The following is a 20,504-nucleotide window of genomic DNA, read 5'->3' as shown; positions in this document are numbered from 1 at the left end:
GTCAACCCCAGACACAATTCCTCAGGATGTTTTCCACACTGATTTTTAAAGCAGGGTCTCTCTTGCAGGACTGTGGTTGTGTACTCCTTTAATCCCAGCACAAGGTCAGCCTGGTGTACAAAGGGAGTTCCAGGACAGCCAGAGCTGTAACACAGAGAAACCCTGTCTTGAAACAAAACAAAACAAAACAAAAAATAAACAAAAAAGTCCAGGGTCTCTTACTAGCCCAGAATTCGCCAAGCAGGCTAGACAGGCTGATCATTGAGTCCCAGGGATATTCTCCCTTCCCCAACCTCTTGTTCACCAACATTGGGATTAGAAGCGTGTACCTATGTACGCAGCATTTTACATGGGTTCTTGGGATAAAATTTAGGTCTTCATGCTTTAGGGCAAGTACTTTACTGAGTGACCCCTCTCCTGGCCCCTGGCCCTTAGTCCCATGTCGCGGTGACTCTCAATATGCCCAAGAGGGTTTGTTCCAGCATAATCTTGCACCAAGAATCTCTCAGAGTTGCCATCATAGCAATGACACATTTTTATTTCCAGAAAGAAAAATTATAGTATAAAAACAAGGCATCCACATTTCAATTCCTGTCTCTAGAAACTTTAATTCTAAAAATGGCTTGAATGTAAATGAACTCAGAGGACCTCAGTGGCTTTGGAGGGCAAAGAGGGGTAATAGACACAACGGTGATGTTCAGTCTAGAATTAAGTATGTGTTGAGAGCTTTGCTCCGGAGATTCTTCATTTCCTCCAGCACCTTTTCTCCCACCTTCTCTGGAGGCTGGGCTAGGTCTTTGATATCCCTGGATATCGGAAACACAACAAAGATACACTAAGCCACTTATTAAAACATGCAAGCCAAGCAGGCCAGATGACTCCTTAGTAAGGCAATGGCCCTAAGGCTGATGACCTGAGATTCATCCCCGAGACCTACAGGGTAGAGGGAGAGAGACAAGTGTCCTCTGGCCTCCACTGTGTGCTTACCATGGCAATACTGCCCATACATATATTCATATATACATATATATATATTCACATGAGAACATACAAATTCAATCAATAAATGTTATTTAAAAGAATTTAGAAGTGGGTAAAGGCACTTGCTGCCCTGCCTGTTTCTCCTCTCTCAGCTTTCTGGCCACTGAGCCTCAGGCTTCTGCCTCCACAAGGTTTCTGTCTTGTCTCAGGCACAGAGAAAGGAATCCAGCCAACCAACCATGGACCTCCGAAGCTGTGAGCTGAGGAATGCTATGCCTTTGAAGGTGCTCTTGCTGGGTGTTTTGCTACAGTGCTGGGTGACTCTGAGTACTGTGAGAGCGGCAGATGCTTTCACTGAGGGCTTTGTGGGTCTGGGGTCTCTGCTTAATGTTGCCATGCGGCATGCAAGGACTTTACTAGTAACTAAAGCACCGCTACAGCAAAATACCTGACAAAAGCAACTGCGGCAGGCAGGGTTGGTTTCGGCGCACAGTTTAAGGGCACAGTCCACTGTGGTGGTATAGTGGTAGGTGCAGTGCAATCTTTCTGTCTCCGCCTTCCCTGTGCTGAGATCACAGCCATACACTATCATATCTTTTTTTTTTTTTGAGACAGGGTCTTTTTACGTAGCCCTGGCTGTTCTGATATTCACTGTGTAGATCAGGGTGGCCTTGAACTCACAGAGATCCTCTACCTCACAAGTGCTGGGATTAAAGTTGTGTTCCACCATTAAAGTTGTGTTTTAAAGAACAAAATAAAATAAACCATAGGTTTTAGGGTATCAAATTCAGGTTCTCATGCTTGCTGAGAACACACTTCCAGACTGATCCTCCCCATGTCTGGATTCAAGTTTTAAAACATTTTATTGTTATTTTAAAGAATATTGTGTATATGTACGCGTGTGGGTTTGTGCACATGAATGCGGTGCCCAAAGGGCTGGAAGAGGGAACTGGCTCTCCAGGAGCTGGAGTTACAGGCAAGTTTGAACTGACTGAGTGCTGGGGATTGAGCTCAGGTCCTCTGGATGAGCAGTATGCATTCTTAATCACTTAATCATCTCTCCAGCCCCGTGGATTCAATTTTTAAAGGCTTACTTGCTAAAGCATTTGAAGGAGATGATTGTGTATAAATGCTGACACATTTAAATATTTGAAACATTGGAGATACGCCCCTTTCAATGCTTGCGGTACTGAGATTCTTATTCCAGGTAAAAACACCCACTTACTTCTCCTTCTTGGCTTCCTTGTGGTTGAGCACGGGGAATTCCACTTGGATCATTTCTGGAGTCAGCATGACTTCTATGCTCTGCTCACAGAGGTCTCTGGAAAGGGATATGACACTGAGTGGGAACAGTTCTTCTTTCTCAGCATAAACACAGGATGGAAGGCAGAGCGTTTGGGAGCCTGGCCGTGCGGGCGCTTTCCAGTGTTAGTTGCAGCCACTTTCACTGAGTTCACGTGCAGAGAAGCCGAGGACAGACAGACATGCTGCCTCCGCCAGCCAACGATGCTGGGGGAGAGATTTATAACCAAGGAATAAAAAGCTGTTCTTTAAAAGGGGGTCACAAGCCGGGCGGCGGTGGTGCACGCCTTTAATCCCAGCACTCGGGAGGCGGAGGCAGGTGGATCTCTGAGTTCAAGACCAGCCTGGTCTACAAGAGCTAGTTCCAGGACAGGCTCTAGAAACTACAGGGAAACTCTGCCTCGAAAAAACAAAAAAAGGGGGGGTCACAGATTTGAGGCCCCTTTCAAGTGCACCTGGAACATTTATCAGAGGGCCCATGTTGCCACTGTAACGAAGTCCAAATGATTTCAAAAGATTGGATCTATCCAATGATGTTCTCGGGACACAATGGGATTAAAATAGAACCAAAGCCACGGATAACTAGGAAGTTCACAGCTGCTGTGACTCAAACAGTATATTCCTTCTGAAAATTTTATTTTTAAAAATCAACATATAATGCATTAAGTTCCATTATGACATTTTAGAGCAAAGGGTGCTTTTGTGACTCTTTTTCCCTGTCTCCTCCACTTCCTGCCACCCCTGTCACCCTGATAGCCTCCCCACTCTTTCATGTTCCATATGTCTTTCCACCTGTTCCCTCCTTCTTCATCCCCTATTATCACCCTCTCTGTCTCCTCTCTAGATTTTAGGCTTTGCCCACACTCGCAACTGTTTACACGTATATATGTGTACACTCTAGGTTAGGACCTGCACGCGACAGGAAACATTTTCACCTTTCTGAGTTTGGGTCACCTTGTGAACAGGCTATTTCTAAATAGCCTTTAGTGAAAGAAATTTGAAGGATTTATTTTATTTATTACTTAGTCTCTCTCTCCTCTCTCTCTCTCTCTCTCTCTCTCTCTCTCTCTCTCTCTCTCTCTCTGTGTGTGTGTGTGTATGTGATGTGTGTGTCATTGGATGTATGTTAAGGTCACAATCTTGCCTTCTATGTTGTCAGAGGCAGGGTCTTGTACTGTGAAGCGGCGGGGCTGCGTCCCGCCACCCGGCCGCAGGCTAGCTTTACACCCGAAATAATTACACGGAAACTGTATTCATTTAAATTCTGCCTGGCCCATTATTTTCAGCCTCTTACTCACATCTTGATTAACCCATATCTAATAATCTGTGTAGCATCACAAAGTGGTGCTTTACCATTTAGTTTCTAGCATACGTCCATCTTGGGCTGGAGCTTCATCGCATCTGGTTGCAGAGGCAGGGCAGTTGTCTGAGCCATCTATCTCACTTCCTTCTTCCTGTTCTGTCTACTCCACCCACCTAATTTTCTGTTCTCTTAAAGGGCCAAGGCAGTTTTCTTTATTAATTAACCAATGAAAGTAACATAGACAGATAACTCTCCTCCATCATTTCCCCTTTTTCTGTTTAAACAAAAAAGAAAGGCTTCGACTTTAACATAGCAAAATTACATATAACAAAACAGTTATCAAGCAAGTATTACAGTTACAATATTTAAATCTATTTTATCTTTTATCATAACTAAGGAAAGCTATAACTATCTATTTATTCTTCAATTCCATCAAAGACTCCAGAAGGATATAATACTACCTAAGTAAACAAGAAATATGCAACTGTCAACCTCTAGAAATGACAGAGACAACTCGCTGCCTGGACAGTCACCCAAAGTTCCTCTGTACCGTTGGGGCATCCATCTTCGGCCTTCAGGCCCATAGTGTCCAGCAGACATTTCCATGAAGCAGGAAATTCCAAAGACAGTTCAGTCACTTTCTGCTGTGTCCTGCAGAACATTTTGCAGACTCTTTCACGAATCAGGAACCCCGAAAGACCATCTCACCTTTAGGCAAGTTCAGCAGTCCTCTTTCTGTGGGTTCCTTGTGTCCAGTTTATGTAGCAGTCCAGGCAAGAGCAGTTTCTTGCCCAAATGGCTAACAAACTCCATAAGTAGCCTCTTCGATGCCCATCTTCCTCTTGAAGTAGATTGGTGCTGCCAGGAGCAGACGTGTCTCATTGTCATGAAAACCCTAAGTTATTAAAACATTAAATGCCATATTCTGCTGAAGGTGCGTGGTTGATCGGCAGTTATGATTCACCAGACAAGCTTTAATATATATAATTCAGTTTTAATAAAGGAAAGGAAAGGGAACTTACAAATCCAAGGTTCCAGCGAGGAGGGCAGGAAAACAAAGAGAAAGCGGGCCGCAGGCCCGCAAGATTTTATAAGTCAATATTAGCCTAAGGGGGACACGCCCAAGAGGGACACGCCTAAGAGGGACACGCCTTTAGACCAAGGGGGACACGCCTTTAAACCAAGGGGGACACGCCTTACAAAACAAGGTTTTGGGCTAGGCTTCCCCTTCATCTCCCCCTTTTGTCTAAATAAGACAGAACCAAACCAAATACAACTATATTCAATAGGAACAAATAATAAATATAAAATTACAAACAATATTAAGAAGAAACATATAACAAAAGTTTTACTAAGTATTCTATTTCAAGGAGTCTAAATAATGTAGAGGGTAACTACAATTATCTAATCTTCAACCCCATCAAAGATCTGAGAAGGGAAGTAATATTACTTAAGCAACCAGGAAGTACAAACAAGAAACTTCCAAAATGTGCAACAAATGACAGAGACAACTAACTACCTGGGCAGTCACCCAAAGTTTCGTTTTGCAATGTTGAGGCAACCAACTTTGGCTAAGGCCTAACACAACTGACATAACATTTTTCAAAGGCAAGGAACTTTTTGTAGAACTGTCCAACCCTGTCTTGGCAAGATAAGACAATCCTGTTTTTATCCATTTACGGATACTCTGAAACTCTGTCAGTGGTCGAGGTATGGGCTTTTTCTTTGCCTAAAGGCCACTTCTGCCAAGAAGAAGACAAGCTCCCAGTGGAGTGTCTTTGGTGCTCAACATTCTCTCGGGAGTAGAGTGGTGTTGCCAGGAGTGATTGTGTCTCATAAGTACCAAACTCTAGGTTAGATTAAAGGCCATGTTCTACAGCTCTTCAAAGAGGTCGAAGATTATACTATCTATACTAAATATAATTTCTATGTATCTAAAAAACCTGAAAAACAACTGTGCAATAAATGAGGACAATATCCCCAAACGTAAACAATGTCATTATACAAATAATATCAGAGGTAGAAATGTACATTGCAATATGATAAATATCTCAATATAACAATTGTTTTAAACAGAGGTAGAAGCATACTCTCATACAATAGAGGTAGAAGCATACTCGCATACAATGTTCAATATACAAGAATCAACACCAATGCAATTTTCTAATAACAATAATTCACAAATACCAATCATCCCATCAAACCAGGTAATCCCCCCCCCCTTTTTTTTTTTAAACACCCCTGAGTCCATATAATACCTCCCCCATCCCCTCAACCCTATACCATCTACCAAATGATGTCCCTAAACCAGAGGGCAAACTCTGTTGGGAGAGGGGGCATCGTCCTCTAAGATTGCTTCTAGCTGACATGGGGGCGACGTTCTTCTCAGGGGGTTCCATGAAAGCAAATGATGGTAAAATTCCCAGAATAACATTTTGTCGAGGAAATTGTAACTAGCCTCTGAGTGTTTTGAGGAGGTCCGGCCAGAGTGTTGTCAAAATTGTACACCATTTGAAACTGTCTTGTGTAGTTGGTACCAAAAAAAAAACCAAAAAAAGGTCTAATTTTAGCGCTATTAAAAAACATGACGTCATAGTAACCAGGTGAAATTGATGTTGTGGGGCCCCATCTTCATCCTGGAAACTTCAAAGATTACTGAAGGAAAATTTGTTGTTTGTTACAGGAAAGGTAAACATTATCTACAAAGACATATACAGACATATATATTCGATGGAAGGTATAATAAAGACAGACAGATATGAGGAAAGGCAAAGAAAGTTTATCAAGTATCATCATCATCATCATCATCATCATCATTATTATTATTATTATTATTATTATTATTATTATTACTATTATTATTCTGTCCCATTTCATGGCTCCTGACCTGAGACAGAAACTCTGAGATATCTCTTATAAACAGGCTTGGAATTGAAGAAGGACTGAGCCATAGTCCAACTCCAAAACCAGCTCTATATACATATAAATAAAGGCACAGTATATATGTAAAAAAATGTTTTATACTTACTAAACATATTCGGGTTCTGTGTTGATCCATATTAGGTTGTAACTAGTGTCCATGCATCAGTATTTAAATATCCAGGGTCCCTTAAGTTCTTTGAAGATGAGTGGTTTCCTGTGGAGATAAGAAAAGAACCCTGCCCCCAACCTATATGCTTTTCTTACCATCAGTATGATCATCATCCTTGTGAATGAATTATTTTTCTTCTCCAAGGGGCTTCTTCTCTTCAAACCGAACCTTTATTAATTTTGATGGTATCCACAATTTTTCCTCTCCTGTGGAGACAAGAGCAAAACCCCTTCCCCAACGCAGCACATCTCCTGGCTTCCACTGCGAGGTCAGCACATCCTTGAAATAAACTGGTTGATTTAATTCAGCAGACTTTTCCATTATCCAATGTCTTTCTGCAGCCGTTGTCCCCTTCTCATTAGCGTTGAGAAAATTCAAGGTTAATAAAGCACTATGTAACCTATTTCTAGGGGTATTTTCCACCCCTTTCTGTTTGTTTAACATGTCCTTTATAGTTCTATTTGATCTTTCTATGACTGCTTGACCTGTAGGATTGTATGGTATACCTGTAACATGCTTAATATTGTAATAAGCAAAAAACTGTTTCATTTTCCTAGAAACATAAGCTGGACCATTATCCGTCTTTATTTGTGTAGGTATACCCATGATGGCCATAACTTCTAATAAATGAGTGATTACTGAATCAGCTTTTTCTGAGCTTAAAGCAGTTGCCCATTGAAAACCTGAATAAGTGTCAATGGTGTGGTGTACATATTTTAATTTGCCAAATTCTGCAAAGTGAAACACATCCATCTGCCAGATTTCATTCCTTTGAGTGCCCTTTGGATTAGCCCCTGCAGGCAGTGGTGTTTGGTTATAAAAAGAGCAAGTAGGGCATTTCTTTACAATTTCCTTAGCTTGTTGCCATGTAATAGAAAACTCTTTCTTCAAGCCTTTGCTATTGACATGATGTTTTTTATGAAATTCAGAGGCCTGCAGCACACTACCAATCAACAATTGATCAATTTCTGCATTACCTTTTGCTAGAGGACCTGGCAGACCCGTATGGGATCTGATGTGTGTTATATACATAGGGCAAAGCCTGTTCCTGATCATGTCTTGTACCTGGATAAACAATGAGGTTAGTTCTGTATCATCAGGTATAAATTCAGCAGTTTCAATATGTAAGATTACTCTTTCTGCATATTGTGAATCAGTAACTATATTAAGCGGTTCTTTAAAATCCCTTACCACCATAAGAATGGCATATAATTCTGCCTTCTGGACAGAATCATAAGGGCTTTGTTCCACCTTACTCAAATCTTCTGATTTGTAACCTGCTTTCCCTGATTTATTAGCATCAGTATAAAATGTACGTGCTCCAGTTATCGGAGCATCACGGATGATTCGAGGGAGAATCCAAGAAGTTCTCTTTATAAAGTTAAGCCTCTTGCTTTTCGGATAGTTGTTATTGATTTCTCCCAAAAAATTAGCGCAAGCTCTTTGCCATGGTTCGTTATCTTCCCACAATTTTTTTAGTTCATCAGCAGTGAAAGGAACTATAATTTCTGCTGGGTCTATGCCTGCTAGTTGACGAAGTCTCAATTTGCCTTTTATAATTAATTCAGAGACTTTTTCCACATAAGTTTTTATTTTCTTACTTGGTTTATGGGGTAAAAAGATCCATTCTAAGATAATATCATCTCTCTGCATTAAAATTCCTGTAGGAGAAATTTTGGAAGGCAATATGACTAGAATACAACTGAGCTCTGGATTCACCCTGTCCACATGTGTCTCTTGTAATTTCTCTTCAATCATTCTCAGCTCCTTTTCTGCTTCAGCTGTTAATTCTCTGGGACTGTTTAAGTCTTTTTCACCATCCAAGGTTTTATTTAAATGAATTATCATATCAGGTGTTATGCCAACAGCTGGTCGTAAGCTGGAAATGTCTCCTAACAACCTTTGAAAGTCATTGAGAGTCCGTAACCGATCTCTCCTAATTTGTGCTTTTTGTGTCTTAATTTTTTGTAAACCTATTTTATAACCTAGATAATTAACAGAATCTCCTCTCTGAATTTTTTCAGGAGCAATCTGCAATCCCCATTTAGGTAAAAGTATTTTTACTTCTTCAAACAGTCTTTCTAAAGTAGCCATGTTTGAATCAGATAACAGAATATCATCCATGTAATGATAAATTATCGACTTGGGAAATTGCTTGCGTATTATTTGCAATGGTTGATTTACAAAATATTGGCACAGGGTGGGAGAGTTCAACATGCCCTGTGGGAGGACGGTCCACTGGTATCTCCTTGTAGGTTGAGAGTTATTATAAGTAGGCACTGTGAAGGCAAACTTTTCTCTGTCCTTTTCTTGTAAAGGTATAGTGAAGAAACAATCCTTTAAATCAATTACTATGAGAGGCCATCCTTTTGGTAATAAAGATGGCAGAGGAATTCCAGATTGCAGAGAGCCCATAGGTTGAATAACCTTATTGATAGCCCTGAGATCTGTCACCATTCTCCACTTACCAGATTTTTTCTTAACAACAAATACAGGAGAATTCCAAGGGCTGGTAGATTCTTCTATATGTCGAGCATCTAATTGCTCTTGTACCAGCTGTTCTAAAGCCTGCAACTTTTCCTCAGCTAATGGCCATTGCTTTGTCCATATTGGTTTCTCAGTCAACCATTTTAGAGGCAGTGCTGTTCGTATCTCTGAAGGGCCATCAATTGCTTTGCATTCTTGTACAGCCCGAACAGCCGGTTTCCGCCTTCTGTAATATCTTTTAATATTTCCCTCGGTGATATAGGCTCTAGAAGCAGCAGGAATGTTAATTTGGGTATTCCATTGCTGCAACAGGTCACGGCCCCATAAGTTCACTGCAATATTGGCTACATATGGCCTTAATTTTCCTATTTGTCCTTCTGGCCCTATGCATTCAACCCATCTCGTGCTCTGCTTTACTTGAGATAGGGTTCCAATTCCCAGGAACTGAACATTTACATCCTGAAGAGGCCAATACGGATGCCAAGATTCTGGAGTAATGATACTTACATCCGCACCTGTGTCCAGTAGGCCAGTAATAAAAACGCCATTTACACATACTCTTAACTTTGGTCTTTGTTCATTTATAAAAGTCTGCCAAAATACACGTAACTCATCTTTCAGGCCATTTTTGCTTTTAACAGCAGGCATGGGGCTTTCTAATTTTCTTGACGAGGCATGTTCTCGGCAGTAACTGGAAATGACTGGACCACATTCGCCATGGGGGCCTGCGAGAGGCCCCCCATTGAGTTTCCCAGTGGCAACAGGTTGCCTTGTCTATCTCTTGTTGACCTGCACTCATTTGTCCAGTGTCTGCCTTTTCCACATCTCCTACATATACCTGAAGGCTGAGTCCTCCTACGTCTGTTATTTCTAGAAGAGGCATTATTATTATTATTATTATTATTGTTATTATTGTTATTATTATTATTATTATTATTATTATTTCTGAAAATCCGTTGTCTGCAATTCCTTTTAATATGTCCCATCTTGCCACAGTTAAAACATTTGGTAACTTGATGTCTCCTTTTTGCATTAGAAATTGCTTCTTCGACCCATGCTTCAGTGCCATAGTCAAATGATTCAACATTCATTGTATGTAAGACCCATTCGTCCAAGGGCGCTGATCTCATCTTTAAAGGCCCCAGGATCCTTTTACACTCCACATTGGCATTCTCATAAGCCAAAGATTCAATTATTATACGTCTTGCTTCTGGGTCAGATATCCCTATCTGTACAGCTTTAGTTAGCCTTTGTAAAAAATCACTAAAGGGTTCTCTCTGACCCTGTTTAACTCTGATATATGATTCCAGTCTCTGTCCTGGGTCTTGAACCCTGTCCCAAGCCTTTAAAGCTGCTGTAGTACATATGGATAAGGTGTGTTCATCATAATTCGCTTGTTCCAGAGGATCGGAGAAAAGTCCTTCACCTAGAATTTGATCTAGGGAGATCTCAATTCCCTTTGCTCTTTCCTGCTGTTCTAAAAGTTTAGCCTCTTGTCTGAACATGCATTTCCAATTTAATTGTGACCCACTCTCTAGAACAGCTGATACTAATTGTACCCAATCATGGGGCGTTGCCTTATTGCTTATAGACCAAGTTTTGAGCATCTCTCTAACAAAGGACGAATGTAGCCCAAAGTTCATAATGGCTTGTTTAATTTCTTTGAGATCATTCATACGGACGGGTTCCCATGTATATTCCTTGATGACTTTAGGGTTTTTGGAACCAGTCACCTTTTCTGACGTTACTATTGGAAAGGCAGGTAGAACTTTATGGAAATTATCCCGGAGAGTTTTACTCATTGACGGAGTTAAATTTCGCCTTTGTACCGTTTGCTCCTGTTCTATAATTTCCTCAATCTTTTCTAATCTGCTTACTATTGCCTTTTGTAAGGCCTGGATCTCCTGTCCAGAATTATGCTCCAAGGCCTTCATGGAGGATTCCAAAACATGAAGTTTGTCCAGTAGAGTTAGTGTCTCATCCTTGGATAGAATTTTCATGGCCTGAATTGTGCCTTCTTGTATTGACAATCTGTCAGCCAATCTGTCATATCCTTTAGACAAAGTCCGATTTTCACATTCAGCAGTTTTAATTCTCTCTGATAATGTTTCAGACAGGGACTGAAGTTTACGATCCAAATCAGCTGTTCTCTCCTCCGCAGCAATGAGTCTCTCCTTAATATCAGACTGTAGTTTTTCTAAATTTTGCTCATTTGACCGAGTCATATCAGACAAAGCCTTATTCCCTTCCTTGAGACCTTCAAACTCTTTCTTGGTGTCCGTCTGAATTGTTTTTGCAAATACCTCGACCGACTTAAAGTTGTTACTCAAAACAGTTGTGCCCTTTCTTAAGCATTCAACCTCTGACCTAAGAATCCTGGTTTCATTCTGTAAGGACTTTATCATTTTTCTATTTTCAAACCATGTAAGGGAGAAACCAAATACGAGAAAAATTGCAAGCCCTATAAACATCCAAGTTATGGGAATATCATATGTATCCTGTAATATTTCTACCATAGTACAATTAAATAGACTGCAGAAGCTTTCAACGGTGATATGGTCAGACATTTTTTTTTTTTTTTTTAATCAAAAGAAATTTTACCTGAAATGACCGTTCCCTGCCAGTAGGTCGCTAGGGCAATAACCGCTCGGCCAAACCGAGTCACACACACGTCCTTTGCTCCGTACAAGCGGGGCTGGGACAGGCTAGTCTGGGAAACTGCTCTGAAGCAATCAAGAGCCCAAGGCCGAATCCTTGCCACGCAGTGTGGGAACTGGAGCTGAAGGCTCCCAAATGCCCGAGTTGGACGCCAAATGAAGGTGCGTGGTTGATCGGCAGTTATGATTCACCAGACAAGCTTTAATATATATAATTCAGTTTTAATAAAGGAAAGGAAAGGGAACTTACAAATCCAAGGTTCCAGCGAGGAGGGCAGGAAAACAAAGAGAAAGCGGGCCGCAGGCCCGCAAGATTTTATAAGTCAATATTAGCCTAAGGGGGACACGCCCAAGAGGGACACGCCTAAGAGGGACACGCCTTTAGACCAAGGGGGACACGCCTTTAAACCAAGGGGGACACGCCTTACAAAACAAGGTTTTGGGCTAGGCTTCCCCTTCATTCTGCAGTCTTTGAAAGATATGAAGAATGTCTATCTAACTGAAATATATCTCTACATATCTAGAAAATCTAATAACATGACTACAAGCTTAACTATTATCAATGATTATCCATTAACAACCTATATTTCCTAATTATACATTACATTCTTTAAAATGAACTACAATCACAATACCTTAATCAAGATCAGAATACATATACATATAACAAAATTGACCTTAAAATCCATACCAATGCAAATTATTCATCTCTATATCATATCCCCCTTTAAATGTAAAAGAACATTTATAAACAATATTTGGGAAAATGGGCGCAGTTATTTCTCTCCAAACTGCTTCCTGCTGAATGGGGGCGCTGTTATTTAGGTCTTTCATGGTATAACCTGTGTGTGCCAGGTTCATCTCAGTTATCAGTTGAGCGAAGTAATTTTTTGAGGGTATTCGTAGCAACCTTTCAGGAGGGCGTGGTCTATCATACCATATTGGGATAGAAGCAATCCATATGGTCTCATTTTCTGTAAAAACAAAAGAATCTCTTTTCCAAAGTATCATATCCTTAGATCCAAATTCTGAAGTCAAAGTATTTTCAAAATATCTATGTTGGATTAGTTCAGCAGCATTTATAAACAAATCTCTTTTAGCAGCTGTTGCTCCTTCCTCAACATTCAAACAGTTCAAAGAGAGCACAATAGCATATAGTATCAAGATTCTCTGTGTATTTTCCATCTTTATGCAGCTTTACTTAACCTCTATTTTGTTTATTTTTACTTTTATTTTTTGAGACAGGTTCTCTGTATATCTTTGTCCTGGAATAACTCTGTAGACCAGGCTGTCCTCTGTCCTTGAACTCTCAGAAATCCATCTGTCTCTGCCTCCCCAGTGCTGGGATTAAAGGTGTGTGCTACAACACCTTGAACTCACAGAGATCTTTCCGTCTCTGCCTCCCAGGCATTCGGATTAAAGGTGTGTCCTGCCACACCTTGAAGTCACAGAGGTCAATCTACCTCTGCCTCCCAAGTGTTGGGATTAAAGGTTTATACCACCACAACAAACTACTTCCATTTTCTTTCTTTCTTTCTCTTTTTTTTTAACTGTAAGAACTTTAACTTTTAGCCTGCATGTATTTTTAATTCACCGCAAACCATTTAGAGGTTTTCTTTGTCTTTGAATCTCTCTTTACTGTATATCTCTCTTTTTCTGACCACACGAGTCTTTAATTTACCAAGCAATATAGGTAGGATTAAAGCCGTGGCTTTGACAGCTAGATCCAGCCCATTCCTTAGCTTTCCAGCCTCCTGGCAGAGGTACTGGCTATAGCCTTGTTTATCACCACAACTCTGTGGCGGTTCAAGGTCCCTGCCAGCAAGCAAGCTGCAACAGTGTCAAACAACAGTCAGGACCGCCTGCTTGAAAGAGTCAGAGTTTGTCCTGGCAGTACAGACCAGAACGCCAGCATTTTAAAACAGCACAACTTTTTTCCTGCTATGGCTGAAAACAAACAAGCATGCAGTCAGTTTTTATCAATGCCATTTAAGTGTTTCGTAGAAGGACCTCTTAAAAGAGCTGCAGGGTTTTGCAGCTAAAGCTGAGTCAGGAAGCCTCTCTTAGATGAGAACGCTTGCTCAGATCTGAGAAATTGCTGCTATCAAGAAAACATGCTTTACTCTATTCTTTCCCAAGCTTTCTCAGGTTTTCTGTAGATTCAGTTATCCACGTTGGCGCCATTCTGTAGTGTGGAGCGGCGGGGCTGTGTCCTGCCACCCGGCCGCAGGCTAGCTTTATACCCGAAATAATTACACGGAAACTGTATTCATTTAAATTCTGCCTGGCCCATTATTTTCAGCCTCTTACTCACATCTTGATTAACCCATATCTAATAATCTGTGTAGCATCACAAAGTGGTGCTTTACCATTTAGTTTCTAGCATACGTCCATCTTGGGCTGGAGCTTCATCGCATCTGGTTGCAGAGGCAGGGCAGTTGTCTGAGCCATCTATCTCACTTCCTTCTTCCTGTTCTGTCTACTCCACCCACCTAATTTTCTGTTCTCTTAAAGGGCCAAGGCAGTTTTCTTTATTAATTAACCAATGAAAGTAACATAGACAGATAACTCTCCTCCATCATTTCCCCTTTTTCTGTTTAAACAAAAAAAGAAAGGCTTCGACTTTAACATAGCAAAATTACATATAACAAAACAGTTATCAAGCAAGTATTACAGTTACAATATTTAAATCTATTTTATCTCTCTTGCTGTTTTCTGCTGTGCACCCCAGGCTAGTTGGCCAATGAGAGTCCAGTGATTTTCCTGTCTCCACCCTCCACATTGGAGATAAGGGAGTTGATACTAGAGGCAATGTTTGCAGAACCACCGGCGTAAATGCTCACTCCCAACTACATGGGGCTACAGCAGCTTCTGCAGTTTTCAAGGGTATTTAGAGTGAGAGCAGTGGCATGTCCCATGTCAGGGATGCTACAATTTCAGACGTGTACCTACTGTGCCCAGCATCTGGGGATCTGGACCCAGACCATCACGCTGTGCTGCAGTCGCTTACCTATGGAGCTATTGCCCCAGTCTGACCGAGTTTATGGAAGGGCACCAGGTGAAAAGAAAGCATCTTTCAACTGCTTTTGTTATAGTCTTGCTGAGGGTTTAATTCCCGTGCAGTGGAATCCAGAGGTGGGCTTTTTGAAGTGTTGGTTCATAAGGGGCTCTGACCTAATCAGTGGGTTAATCCCTTGATGATTCCTGATTGGACAGTACTCATGGGTGGTGCGAGCTGGCTAGATGAAGCTGATCACAGGTGGCATACCTATGAAAGATGTACAACCCCAGATACTTCTTTCCTGTTTCTCCTCTCTCAGCTTTCTGGCCTCTGAGCCTCAGGCTCCTGCCTCAATGAGGTTTCTGTCTTGTCTCAGGCACAGAGAAAGGAATCCAGCCAACCAACCATGGACCTCCAAAGCTGCGAGCTGAGGAACGCTATGTCTTTGAAGGTGCTCTAGCTGGGTGTTTTGCTACAGTGCTAGGGGACTATGAGTACTGTGAGAGTGGCAGATGCTTTCACTGAGGGCTTTGTGTGTCTGGGGTCTCAGTTCTAACTGCTCAGCGTTGCCATGCGGCATGCAAGGACTTTACTAGTAACTAAAGCACCGCTACAGCAAAATACCTGACAAAAGCAACTGCAGCAGGCAGGGTTTGTTTAGCGCACAGTTCAAGGACGCAGTCCTTAGAGGTGGGGTAGAGGCAGTGGGAGGAGCTTAAGGTAGCGGTCACATCCGGTCACATGGCATCCGCACTCAGGATGCGGGGAGAAGTGAACAGGCATGCCCAGCTTGCTCGTTCCTTTCATTCAGCCTGGGACTCCAGGCCATTGAAAGATGCCGTCCATAGTTAGGGTCCTACCTCAATCAATAGTCTGGAAAGTGCCTCACAGCTGTGCCCAGAGGTTTGACTCTTTTAAAATTCCAGGTTCTCTAAGTTTAAAGCCAAGGCTAACCGTCTTAGAAAGCCTTGGGAAATGTGTGAATGAGAGGTGTGGTTGGTTTCAGCTAAGCTTTATTTACACACAGGTGCAGGCCAGGTTTGTATGTGGGCTGTTGCTGGCTGACCCGTGACCTCTTATTGGCTGGTTCAATGGGGCCACTGACTGCTTGTGTTTCAGCTGGAGAGAGTGGGGAGCAAGAATGTGAAGGAGGCACATTTACCCCGTTAAGTAGCTTCGTGAGTGGCCCACACATTACCTGCTGACATTCCATTTGCAAAGGCCTCATCAAGTGCAGGACATGACTGCAAAGTAGGCTGAGAAATTTGCCTCTGGTTTCAAATACTCAGTGCTTGTAGGAGAAGAGGCAAATGACATGTTGGGAAACAGTCATTTCTACCACATCAAAGTGAAATGCCTCCAAGGGCAGTACAGGCAGCGACAGCGTCAAGCCTTGGACGTTCAACAAGAACAGCTTACCCAGCCACCACACATAAAGAGAGGGGCCTGGCAGTTGCCTGCTGGGAGAGTGGTAGAGTTGGGAAAGTACTTGCCAGGAAAACATGGGGACCCGAGTTCCATCCTGTGCACCCAGGTGAAAAGCTGGGTGTGCTGGAAGAAGCTTATCCCAGTGCTGGGGAGGCAGAGGCAGGAGGATGGCTGGACCTAGCTGGCCAGCTAGCCTAGTCTGCTTGGGAGTTCCAGGTTCAGTGAGAGACCCTGTCTAAAAAAACAAGGTAGATACAGATCCAGGAACCACACTTCAGGTTGACCTCGGGTCTCCACATGTCTCCACACATATACCTATGTACTCTTATATATTCCTGACATGTGAACATGCTACCCTTCCCACACAAAATATCCTTGAAAACTGCAAAAAGCTGCTGTAGTCCCATGTAGTTGGGAATGAGCATTTACTACACTGGTTCTGCAAACATTGGCACTTTTATTATTATCATCATCGTCATCACCACTACCACCACCACCACCACCATCATCATCATCATCATCATCACCTTCCTCCGCACCAAGTGGAGTATAACAATGAGACATCAGTGTGGGCCATGTTTGATGCCTCTTGCCGAGCACTGCCTGGTGTGCATTTAATGCTCGGAAAACGTTATCTTCTGATTGTTATCTTCCTCTCCAGCATCACATTGTCTCCTTTAGTTCCTCTACTCCCACGATGTGGGTACCAATTCAGAGACAAGGAAACTGCATCGCAACAGTGATGAGCAAAGGAGGGGTGTTTCTGCTCCAGTCTGCTGTCTCCATGAGTGGGCGGGGCCTGAAGCAGATAGGGACCATCCTACCGCGCCTGCAGCACTCTCAAGGAAGGGCTGCCTGGAGAGATAGCTCAGCAGGTAAAGGTGCATTTGATCCCTGGGACCCACGTGGTGGAAGGAGAGAACTGACTCCTGCAGGTTGTCCTCTGACTGACTTGTGACCACCCGGGGCAAGTGTGAGTATACACACACACACACACACACACACACACACACACACAAACAAATACTATTTCAAAAAATTAAAAAGAAAGGGCCTGTGCGGTGCTCCGGGCAAATCGTTTAATCTTCCTTGCAGATCTTGCTTCCAAGCATGTATGCCCAAGGACCTCAACTCTCAGAGCACGTGGGTGGGTGTCAGAGGAACTAGCCACCCGCCTCGGAAATTTAGGAGTTCACTCGTTGATTATTTTGCATGGAAATGTGCTGAAACTATCAATATCGTGTTGTTGATAAGAAAAAGAAATCAGGTTTGTCACAAGAAAGTATTTCTGAGTGTGTACTGGGTATGAGATCCTGCTCCTGCAAGGACAAACCATTCCCTCTGCTCAGCACACAGCTGGCATGGGTCCTGGTCTATGGCGCTGATGGCTGGTCATCAGTGCTGGGGTTATCAGGATTTCTTTGCTTCATCCTAACTTATGGTATAAATCAGAACAGGAAAGTTTTAAGAATGAACATGGGGGCTGGGGAGATGACTCAGTCGATAAAGAGCTCTCTGCGTAAGCACGAGGACCTGAGTTTGATCACCAGAAACCAGGGTGGAGGAGTGAACGATTATGACGCCGGCTCTGGGGAGACAGAGTCAGGCAGGCTCTTGTGCTTGCTGGCCAGCCAGCCTGGCACAGTTGGTCAGCGCCAGGCCAGTGAGAGATTCTGTTTCTAACAACAGCAAACATCAGAGGTTGGCCTCTGGCCTCCACATGTGTGTGCAGACACATGCATGCACATAAGCACACACACACACAGACGCACGCACGCACGCATGCACGCACAGATGACCACAGTGGAGAGGCATCTGCAGAGTGGACAGTGGCAGGTAGGACGGCTGAAGCACACATGCTCCAAGTATTTGGGCGTCACAGAAGATGCTCTGGGCCTGAGCTGGGGCCCTGCCTCGTTCGCATCTCTTGTTCTCACGTTTGCTGCTGGGTCTCTAGCTCGACTTAAGGACACATGGTAGATGCCAATTAATAAAAGGAAATGCAAGTGCCTTGGTTATAGCTGATATTTCTTGTATGCACGTGAGTGTGTGAGTATGTGTGCATGTGATATATGTATCCATGTGTGCATGTGTCTGTGTGTATGTAGGGAGTCCAGAGGTCACTGTACGAAGTTTTCCTCCATTGCTCTCTCTATTTTTTTTGAGACAGGCTCCTTCACTGAACCTGGAGTGCCCTGATTCAGCTCGACTGCCTGCCCTGTAAGCATCAAGGATCTACCTGCCTCCTTGACCTCAGCCTCAGCCTGGGGTTACAGGTGTGTGCTACCACAGCTGGCTTTATTTTTTTAAAGTTAAGAGTATTTGCTTGTGTGTCTGATGTGCACCACGTGTATGTGTGGTGCCCACGGAGGCCAGGGGAAGGTTGTGAGCTGCCATGTGGGTGCTGGGAATCAAACCTGCAAGAGCAACCAGTGCTCTTAACCTCTGAGTTACAGCTCCAGACCCATGTCTGGCTTCGGGTGTGCGCTGAGGATCTGAAGTTGGTCTTCACGCATATGTGGCAAGTACATGACTAGCTAGCACCTTCCCCGCTCCCCACATCTTTAGGCATTCAGGGTGAGCTATTCTGCACTCTGAGCCAAGTGTCATGCTCCCCAGTGGCACAGTTGGCATCAGCCTTACTTGATCCTTTAGGGGAGACTCTCAGGGCCATGTGTGCTTCCACAATCCCTCACGGCACCTCACATGGAACACAACACCTCATCAAAAGCCCCGAAGATAAAGCTGAAAGATACCTCTCCATGGTTTCCAGTCTGTCTTCCTCTGGCAAGCCATCCAGTGGGGCAGGCACATTGACAGGCAGCATCCCGGTGCCGTACCAGTCACTCCTGTGGGAGAGGACACGAGCAGTGAGCACTACAGATGCATCAGCTCCCACAGGCTTTGTGTGACACAGGCTCTCAGACTTCCCACTTAGCTGAGGAAGACCTTGACCTGGTGATCTTTTTGCCTTTACCTCTCCAGTTCTGGGATTACAGGTGTGTGGCGTGGCACTATGCCTGGTTTATGCTGTGTTGGGGATGGAGGCCAGGGCTTCGTGCATGTTAGGCAAGCACTCAACCAACTGAGCCATATTCCCAGCCCCTAGAATTTATATATATATATATTCATATTATGAGTGATATACATCATGGTATGTGTGTGTAGTGTCTGCATATGTATATGCATGTTTGCATGTGTGGGTGTGGATCTGCATGCATGTGGAGCCCAGAGGTTGATTTCTGTGCCTTCTTTTACCACCCTCTACCTTATACATTCACGCAGGATCTCACTGAACCCAGAGCTCACGGATCTGGCTAGCCTTGCTAGTCAGTTTACTCGGGGAATCCCTGCCTCAGTCTCCCGAGTGCTGGGATTATAGGCACACACTATCTTGCCGAGCATTTTCATGGGTGCTGCAGATCTGAATTCTTGTCCTGATATTTGCATGACAAATACTTTACCCTGTGAGCCATCTTCCCAACTTCTAGAAAAATAACATTATTTAAAAAGCCTTGAGTATGGGGGATATTAAAATAGTTGTGAAAAGGAGAATTTTTAAAAAAGGTTTCGAGTTTGGAATACATATGGGTAATCTGCATATTGAAAATAACATTAAATCAGTAATAAAGGGAAATTATGAAACTGAACGGAAATTGAAACAGTTAATTTCATAACCACAGTAGAGGGGGAGGAAGAAAAAGAAGGACCAGAGAGAGATTAGTGGTTAAGAGTTTTTCCAGAGGACCTGAGTTCAGTTCCCAGCACCCAAGTTGGGTGACTCACAACTGCCTGTAGCTCCAGCTCCAGGGGATCTGACGCCCTCTTCTGGATACTACAGACACATTCCTCACACAGATAAGCCCATATACATATAATCAAACAAAACAAATCTTTTTAAAAAAAAAAGAAGTGGGGAGAAGGGGGAGAGAAAGACAACAAAACAGCCCAGAAAAGCACGTGGTGTGTGACGCTGCCCACCAGTAATGCACTTGGCGTGTGATGCTGCCCACCAGAAAGGCACGTGGCCTGTGATGCTGCCCACACAGCCCAGACTGGGGCGGGCTGAGAGTAATAGGAAACTCCAAATGCCTCTGGCCTTATTCTTTGCTCAGCAGCATGCTTATGCACGAAGTAATTCTGAGACCGTTCAGGTGTGCTGTCAGCTTGAAGGTTCTCACAGCACAGAAGAAAAGAAACACAAGCATGCAGTGGCTTCTGCAGAGGCAGCAGCCCAGCAGGAGAGAGCTCCTG

The 20,504-nt window shown here is 43.2% G+C and overlaps 1 protein-coding gene across 2 annotated transcripts in view; it reads right to left on the bottom strand.

Moving 5' to 3' along the window:
• Positions 1-511: 511 nt before the first annotated feature.
• The window catches only part of Cfap221 (cilia and flagella associated protein 221), an 88,450-nt gene continuing 68,457 nt past the window's right edge, over positions 512-20,504 (bottom strand). The window contains exons 22-24 of one of the 2 annotated variants that reach the window (XM_038349649.2): positions 19,007-19,099; positions 2,207-2,302; positions 512-806 (exon numbers count right to left, since the gene is read on the bottom strand). In XM_038349649.2, coding sequence (XP_038205577.1) covers positions 698-806; positions 2,207-2,302; positions 19,007-19,099 — 298 coding nt within the window. In that variant the 3' untranslated portion in view covers positions 512-697. Of the gene's footprint in view, positions 807-2,206; positions 2,303-16,750; positions 17,106-19,006; positions 19,100-20,504 lie in introns of those variants that run through there. The other variant, XM_038349650.1, reaches the window with a different exon arrangement.

Source organism: Arvicola amphibius, chromosome 12 (genome assembly GCF_903992535.2).
Source record: "Arvicola amphibius chromosome 12, mArvAmp1.2, whole genome shotgun sequence".
Classification (NCBI taxonomy): Eukaryota; Metazoa; Chordata; class Mammalia; order Rodentia; family Cricetidae; genus Arvicola; species Arvicola amphibius.
This window is presented reverse-complemented; position numbering and strand designations above follow the sequence as displayed.